This window comes from Sardina pilchardus, chromosome 1 (assembly GCF_963854185.1).
Source record: "Sardina pilchardus chromosome 1, fSarPil1.1, whole genome shotgun sequence".
NCBI classification, from domain to species: Eukaryota; Metazoa; Chordata; class Actinopteri; order Clupeiformes; family Clupeidae; genus Sardina; species Sardina pilchardus.
Window position 1 is genome coordinate 9,492,531 of NC_084994.1, and position 8,990 is coordinate 9,501,520.

Genomic DNA, 8,990 nt, shown 5'->3' on the forward strand with positions numbered 1-8,990 from the left:
AAAAGATTCACTTTCGTATGACAGCATACCCTAGCTCTGAGCGCAACATACCTCGCTAACTCACTAAGGTTCACAGGCTATACCTCACGGGAGGAATATTGTGGTCGTGGAGATGCGTGAGTGCGCGGCGCGCGAAACGGTGTAGGCCTACTTCCAGGGAAAAGATAGGATCAGTCAAATGGAATAGGCTAAAGTAAAGGAATAAATGAATATCACAAATTTGAAAATGATCGGAAATATCGTTTTTTTTCTAATACTATTATTTGAAGATGATTACACATTTTGAAAACAAAATACAGACATTTCTGCTTTTATTCTTTTGAATAAAACACCAAGTTGCACCCTTCACATTTCATTCCAAAATAGAATAACGAATGAACGAAAAAGTACACGGACCGAGGCGCCACCCGTACATCCCTTGGCGCGTTTGGTTCAGTCCAACCACGATGCAGAAATGGAAAATTAGAAAATGGACTCAATTTTAGTTTTGTTCCAAATTCATTATTTACCTTTTACAAAAACCACACCCGAAAGTTAATATAGCATCAATTGTCCATTTGCTGAGTAGTCTGACAAATGGATAATTAAAGTTTTGAACCCATTTTACATTTTTTTTCATGTGAATTCTGCAAATAGAAGCACTGCAAAGCGTTACACACTTGCGCACTTCTGTATGCGTAGCCTACTCTGCCGTTCCGACTTAACATGACACTGACATGACATGACACTGATCCACCACCTCCTTAATTTAGGCTGATATGAGAATGTGGAACGTGGACTTTCTCATTGACCTTCCGAATGCCATTTAAATCCAGAAAGAACACCAACCAGTCTCGCAAAACGAGGGAATGGGAGAATAGGCCTTTGCGTAACACAGAGGCGTGTAACCTCATTATTGCCAGTTGACTTTACATTTGGTAACACGACAATGTTTTTTTTTTAAGAGAGAAAATAAATTCTGACTTTTATTTTGAAGGACAACCAATGACTGCCATCATGGAAGTTTGATTGTTGTCATGGCTGGTTTCACCACACATGTAGCTCAAGTCACGAGCAGGACTATTCGCTCCAAAGGAGTGCATTCGTAGGCTAAATGTTGGTCTTTGGGGCGAACACGATTTCACGTCTAATCGGGTACAAAGAGCAAATCAGCAGACCTGAGTCGACGGAGCATCGAACTTGTCGGAGGAAGGTATGTGTAAACAGTAGCCGCGAGCTAGTTAGCCAAACAAACATCCCAGTTAACTTCCGGGAGTGACCCTTGCGCTGATCTCAACCTGTCTCAACATAATTTTGTATTCAAACCTTCATGTCTTCAGAGCTAATAACCTCGCTTCCTAGAATACCTATTAGATAGCAACCGCTTGCCTGTGTTATCAACAACCTTCCGAAACTGCACAAATTAAATATTGATCTTCATAGGAGCACCAGAAAAAAGAGAATGAAATAGCAGTAGTGGACTTGAGAAGTGAAGTAAAGCAGCGCCGCCATTACTGCGTTGCCATGCTGCAAAAGAAGTAACGTGTTGGTCATTAGACGGCCGTTGCGGATCTTAACGGTACGAAATGGTTTTATTTTCTCTTTAGTTTTTTTTAGAACGTATGCTGTCCAGTGATGCCGGGGAGAGCGTGTTGCGTGGTTGGCTGTTTTAACAACAGCTCAAAAATACAAGACTGGAACAAAAGCGTTTGTGAAATTCACAACCCGTTGTTGCACGTTGACTGCCCATGTTTACGACCATACGGATTACACAGAGTTCCTGGCCGAGCGGGGGATCACGATTTGCGTCAAAAGTGGATGAAACATATAAACCGAGTTGACTTCAAGCCAAACAGGCATACTGTGGTAAGTTTGGCTCTGACTGTTCAATCCGTTAATGTCACAGGTTGCATACAGTGAGTGTAGCAGTGAAACAGTGCTAGCTACGTTTGCTAGCAGTATCGTTAGCCACAGAAGAAAACAAAGCTGGGTCTTTCATGTTGCAGGAACGGCACAAAGTGCATATGGTTTCACAAGACTTAAGCTCTTAGGTTAATGCTTGGTAAACTGTAGTACCTCTCTTTGTATCAGTTTAAATGTTAGTCCTCGTTGCTTGCTTTGGATAAAAACGTCTGCTAGATGGATATAGCATATGGGTTAACGTACACATCCAACCGGTCATTGTGTGATTATAGTGTGATTGGTAATCAACCAATTCAACTTCTTTGTCAACTACAAAGAGGTAGATGTTCGTCCATATAGTGCATATGATACAACTGGAGACTTGTCTCAAGAGACTGGACAAAACAAATAAGATGGACAGGACAGGGCAGGATTTAAACAGCTTTAAACTATCTTTATTAACGCCCCCTTTCACGCATCATCAATAGGATGGTCGAGTGCAATTGTGCATGTTTGACGTTAACTAAGAGAAAGTGCAGAGTGCTGTTTAAAGTGCTGTCTTGTTTACACTTATTTGAGAAGCACTTTTACCACCAATGCCTTGCTCATTATGTACAGTATTTATCTTCATTGCCACTCTAAGGTGTGTGGGATCCATTTTCCTGATGGGCGACCTACCAAAGAAAACCCCTGTCCTGTGCTGTTCATGGGTTATGGATGTCATGTAAGTAGGTCTCTTGGATAGCGATATTATTGCATCACATTTCGTCAATTAAAATTTGCTTGATTGGCACGTTTAACTAATGTACATCTCTCTTGCCCCCCCCCCCCCCCCCCCCCCCAGACACCAGCTAAACATACCTTCAAAAGAAAATGTCTTCGGCCAATACACCTGAACTCAATTACTGAATATGAAGCCGTGGAACTGTGTGATGTCGGAACCCAGTGCCAGTGGCCAGACCACGTAGAGCACAACTACAGTTTCAACAGCTGTAACAAGCCGACGAAGGACTGTGGCACTCAAAGAGACCAAACACCGTCAGTATCAGCACATCATTTAAATCACAAAGACTTTATATTTTATACAAGACCAAAGAACTTTAGAAAAAGATCACAAATTTGTAGCAATTACAGACATCATAACACGCAAACTGCTATACTAGGCCTGTTCGAGAAATTGATTCGTAATCGCAATTATGTATTTAGGACGATGTTAAAAACGTGAAATCGTAAAATTTATTTTTCACTTTATCTAGGGTAATTACAGTAGCCTACTTATGTTTGCAAGTGTTGATATTTGTCTCGAGATAAAAAATTTTTTTTTCAAACTGGGTCATTCCACGTCAAATCAACCAGAGCCCACGCACTTGCGTCTCAAAAAAATCTGAAAAAAATACCATGTGCACCTATGTTTCCCAGGAGACACTCTGTAAAATGTTTTTGTGCTAAGATCAATACTTTTCAAGTAACAGCCAGTTTTACGGGGGGAGGGGGGTGTCAAATTTGTTCTGCCTCTTTTTTTTGTCAAAGTTCACAAGCTCATTGCTCAAGATCTAGAATCTGTAGGAGGCTCAAATTTTGCAGGCTGGTGCATAAATAGGAATAGTATGTAGTAAAATCACCACAAGTAGTCTGGATGATCCTGCATGGTCATAGAAGTCCCTCAAAGTTGATCAAAATTGTATTGGAGTTCTTGGCTGGGCTCTGTTTAGGCCTTCAGAAGACACATTGTTACTCAACATAGGCTCTTGGGTTTTTTTCTTATTGAGATAAGTAGAAACACTCTCCGAAAAAGCAATGAAGAGAAAAGAAAATCCATCAGGGACTGAACAGCAGACCTCACAAGTTTGAAAAATAAATTTGGATCTCATATTCAGAGCACCCTAACACCTTGTGGGAATATGCGAAGATTTTTTTAATATTTTTTTCTATAATCTGCATTACCTCTTCTTTTTAAAAACACACATGACTTGTCTTATGCAAATCTTTCTTTTTCATTTCCCACCCTGAACAAGGGCAAAATGCACCATTGAGATCTATTGAGAGATATGCTTTGTATAGAGTAACCACTAGGTGCCACTAAAATCACTGAATCACTGAAATTGCAGGGGTGGGGACAAAACATATTGATCTCAATGGTGCATTTTGTCCATGTTTAGGGTGGAAAATGAAAAAGAAAGATTTGCATAAGACAAGTCAAATTGGTGTTTTTAAAAAGAAGAGGTAATGCAGATTAAAGAAAAAAATATAAAAAAAATCTTTGTATATTCCCACAAGGTGTTGAGGTGCTCTTCATGAGAAGCCACTTCCTGGAACCCGAATCGCAAGAGGGAGGGGGGGCAAAATCCCCCTTTATGCAGAGCTGTTCCATTGAAGTCTATGGACATGACACGCATGACACACCCCCTTTATGCAGAGGAAGTGATCCCCGTTTTGCGCCCATAGACATGAACTACGACGACGTATCTTGCTCTGCCTTAAAGAGGAACTATGCAGGATTGGCGATTCGTTTTCGCTCGTTTTATGCTTGCATTTTCTCTGCAGAGCTTCCCCGACAGCTTTAGCGTGTATATTTATACATGTATAGGCTATATTTAAATATATAAATTTCAAGCGTGGTTCTACGTCTCAGACTTCCAGATGTAAACAAAGAGCGATCGCCTCCTGCAGAAAGTTGCATAGGGTCTCTTTAAGGATCTTTACTACGACGACGTGTCTTGCTCCGCCTTAAGGATCTTTGGTGTAGGCCACTCAGCAGCTAGCCCCCCGTTTCCTCTCCAACTCCAAGGGCCTGAAGCTCAAATAGAGAGCGACACCTGGTGCTAGGGTGGAACTCTGCACCCCACAGCGACATGGGGCCTTGATGCCACTCTTACTTGTAGGGTACGTCTATGATCACATTTGGAGTCCACACCATAAACTTACGAGTCCTTTTTTTTTTTTTTTTTTTGTAAAGTGCATTGCCTACTTGAGCCCACAAATTGTTGTGACCTTGTGTGCAATTCTTGTTGCTACTGCTGGTAGCAGATGCTTAAAGGTGGCAGGTTTTGTTCATTGCCCACTCTTTGTAGTAGGCTACGTCTATGATCACATGCTCCTTTGGAGTCCACACCATAAACTTGCACAGTGCAATGCCACCTGGACCTGATAGTAGTACCCTAACCCAGATGCTGTTTCCCTCCGAACGTACTTTCCATCACTCAATCTAGCATCGTATTTGTTCGAATCTGTGCCACCATGTGGTTCAAGGTTTTTTTTTTCCGTGTTGGGGGCTTGGGGCACTTAATCTCAAGAATAGTGTCTGTTTCAATAATTCCATCGAGACTGGCACCAAGCCAATTTTCTAGGTCGTACACAACCAGGCCTGTAGTCTGCACTGTAAGCCCTGTTGCCCGCTCGAAAGCATTGTCTAGTCAAACGCTCAGCTAGTTGACCTTACTTAAGGCCTATTCGGACGGGATTAGTTTTATGGGGGGACGTAGGTTTATCATATGACCTCTGTAATATAAATGTCCAATTCGGACGGGACTAGACATCTGTCATTTTACCTGACATGGGAGGAGTAACTACGTTTACGTTCTGCCGTCACATCTTCGTCGCCGTGCACGTGATATTTTGCGTCAGGTACGTGCGGCATTCAGATTTGAAAGACTACACAAATTGGTTAAACCAGAGAGGGATGTGACGAAATATAACAGACATCTTTACAGAGGGTCGCGTTCGCACGGGATTAATATTACCTAAGGTAATTTCTCCGGACAGTTTTATGGAAGGTAAAAGTGTCTGTAAATGTCACCGACATTCTCCGTTATGTTTATTGACATGGCGCGTCCGGACGGGACTACATTACCTGGTAATTATTACTTTACCTGATGTCACCCCATAAAACCAATCCCGTCCGAATAGGCCTTTAGTAACCTAATTTCTGGAAAACCTTGTATGAAGTTGTCTTTCTGCCCAGTTTGTTGTTTGTCTTTTTTGGTACCGCAGATGTTCACTGCTGGTGATTCTTATTACCTCCGCCAAGGAGATCATGTTTTCGTCAGGGTCTGTCTGTCTGTTTGTTTGTTAGCAAAATAACTCAAAAAGTAATGGATGGATTTTGATTACATTTTCAGGGAAGGTTTGGTCTGATAATCTGCTAATCTTTTTCCCTCTTCCTCTCTGGGCACAATGCCACATACACAACTTGAATGTTATCTTCAATCTTCGATGTTAGTCAAAGGCAAAAAAGCAGCAGATATCATTTGTCATAATCATTCATGAAAAGTTGCTTTCTATTAAAGAGAAAAAAAAAACAACCTTAAGCTTTCTCTTTGTCTTTATTTTGTTCCTGTACAGTGAATTGAAATATTTTCTATTATTCTTACTAATCAGAAACCTGACTTTTCTATTTGTCTTTATTTTGTTTCTCTGACTACAGGCAATTGAAAACTGAATGGGATCATCTTTCTTCAGTTAGCGACATGGACGTTGGACTTGACCCAAGAGAGATGGTGAACGAGGATATAAAAGAGGAGGAAGATGATCACATGATTTCATGTCCCGATGACGAAGAAAGGCCCTTTGCAGAGTTTCACGTTAAATCTGAAACCGATGTCACAGAGTCACCAAGGTCAACTTACAATGAACTGCTACAGACAATAGTGACTGACGAAGAGGAAGAGGAAGAGGAAGACGAGGAAGAAAAAGAAGAAGAAGAAGAGGAGGAGGAGGAGGAGGAGGATTACCATCTGCTGGAAAGTAAGTCTTCTCACATACTGTAGAGCAGGCCTATTCAACTAGCGGCCCGCGGGCCAGATGTGGCCCGCTTCAAATTCCCTGTGGCCCGCGTGTCTCGTCATGAGAATGAACTCGCTTTGACGGGTGTGCATGATAGATCATATGATTGGCGAGTAGCGCACTGTCGGCCCGCCCCTATTGGCCAGACTAATTCTTCACAGCACATCACTACACAAACTGACATTTCCAAATGTGTAACTAGTTTTAAATGTTATCATTAAATGTTGATTAAATTACGATTTCTTACCGCCAAAGATTCTAAACCTCGAGCGTGCGCAAATCAAAAATGTTATCAATCATACCCGGTCTCCGTTCCTCCGAGCCCTCGGGAAAGTTAGTGAAGGAGCTGTGGTTTGTAGAGAATTGCCTCTTGACTTTATATTCCTTCTTTACAGCGATGGATTCGTTGCACAATAAACATGAAAGTCTCGTACTTGTTGCAGAGGGTAAAATGAACGATTCTCGTTGTCAATTAGACGTTTCTTTAGACAGAGCCATCTTCACTCAACTCGTGGGAATGTTATTGTTTGTGATTTGCGCAGGCTCGAAGTTTAGAATCTTTGGCGGTAAGAAATCGTGAAATAGATAAACAGAGGCAGAGCTGGCATTACTTTTTCTTTAAATTCAATGCTTGTATATTTGAGAGATTGGCGCTGTAGGCTGTGTGTGTTTGAAACACTTATGAGCCTAATTATCTTGAAGTAGGCTAGTTAAATCAACACTGCAATTTTTCCCAATGATGCATGATATGGCAGCTATCAGACATCAGGTATGAAATACTATGGTTAGCCTGGGTGTTTTCAAATACTTCTATAGTTTGTGTCGCAGCCTATCACCTGTCTGAGAAGATTTTTTTATGGATATGGATAATAGGCTATGTTCTTAGTTTCTATGCCAGTGTATAACATTCAATTGAATTGAACTGAATTTTACTCTGATTTTATCAAATATTGTTGGATACAATTATTTTGCGGCGTCTTATTTTATGCGGCCCCTGAAAACCCAGTGATTTTTCCATCCGGCCCTCTTGGTACTGAAGTTGAATAGCCCTGCTGTAGAGCTAAGTAGACTACACTTTGTGAAAGCAATGTATTGTAGTGAACCACTCACATGCACAATGTACTTACCCAAGTATCAAAAGCTCATATACAGTCAACAAAGCAGCATGTAGATAGATAGATAGATACTTTATTGATCCCCAAGGGGAAATTCAAGAGATGTCTAGATTAGAGATGTTATTAGTTTACTCAATCAATCAATGTAAATGTAATATGGGTTACAGTAGCCACTTAAAACGCAGCAAAACAAAAATGAAAAGTGTCTGCTGAATACCCCACCAAATGCCACAAACTTGAATTAACGTTGCAAGGCCCTTGCCCATTTACTTTTCTACTTATCTTCGTATCTGCTCCAACAGTATCAGCCCATTTACTTTTCTCCTTATCTTTGTATCTGCTCCGAGACAGTATCCTCAACATGAAACATCAAGTTGCCTGCTTTCCAAGAGTCTGAAATAGGCGGACATATTTTTTTTAGACGCTTTACTAACCTATCGACAAAGTGCATAGCTTAAGTCCAATCATATTGCAATGGATTCATCAGTCACTCGGTGGAATTCACCGTCTTCCTCGGAGACGGCAAATGAGAGTTGCTAACTCAGACTGTCTCTAAGCAGCATTCACTTCTACACAGATAGGTAACACAGACCATCACAAGACCGGCAGCATTCACTTCAACGCGTGAAGATACTCATCACACAGAAATACTCTTTTCTGATTGGATGGCAAATCTGGTAAAAAGAAAAAGAAAAAAAAAGTTCACTGTTCCATATCAATGCTTGATGAATGGTAACAATAACAACTATAGTAGGATGACTGTTGAGCCTGGAAGCAGGCTTCGTAACAATGGAATCAACTGTAAACAGTTAACTGTCCATGCTATCGCAGTTGGGGCCAAAGAAAGTTGCACAACACGCTGAACAAGTTGGCTTCTTTTTGAACGGAACCGCTTGTTTTCTTTGCTTTCTATTCTTTACCTCTCGCCCGCACCCATTAATTCCATATGACATCTTCGGGCGGTCGCTATCTGTTACTTGTATAGTACTTCCAATTAATTGATTAATCGATTCAGTTTATTCAAATTCGATTTAAAAATGTAAAATAGTCTAAGGTTTAAAATGGATGCGTTCCAAGATCACTGAGTAATCGTGTTTGGCTGCCAGTGATTTAAATACAAACCATTGACTGCCAATGACGTCTATAGACTTCAATCACGTTTTTCAACGGGGCGGGCTTGGGAACAACCTGGCTGAGCTGGTCACTTAATAT

At 41.0% G+C, this 8,990-nt stretch overlaps 1 protein-coding gene across 3 annotated transcripts in view; it reads left to right on the forward strand.

Annotated features, from left to right (window-relative positions):
* Positions 1 to 1,025: 1,025 nt before the first annotated feature.
* LOC134087792 (piggyBac transposable element-derived protein 4-like) overlaps positions 1,026 to 8,990 on the forward strand; it is a 10,452-nt gene continuing 2,487 nt past the window's right edge. Inside the window, exons 1-5 of one of the 3 annotated variants that reach the window (XM_062541667.1) lie at positions 1,026 to 1,192; positions 1,587 to 1,845; positions 2,525 to 2,605; positions 2,726 to 2,919; positions 6,305 to 6,624. In XM_062541667.1, the coding sequence (XP_062397651.1) occupies positions 1,615 to 1,845; positions 2,525 to 2,605; positions 2,726 to 2,919; positions 6,305 to 6,624 (826 nt within the window). In that variant the 5' untranslated portion in view covers positions 1,026 to 1,192; positions 1,587 to 1,614. Of the gene's footprint in view, positions 1,193 to 1,225; positions 1,846 to 2,524; positions 2,606 to 2,725; positions 2,920 to 6,304; positions 6,625 to 8,990 lie in introns of those variants that run through there. The other 2 variants (XM_062541581.1, XM_062541754.1) reach the window with 2 other exon arrangements.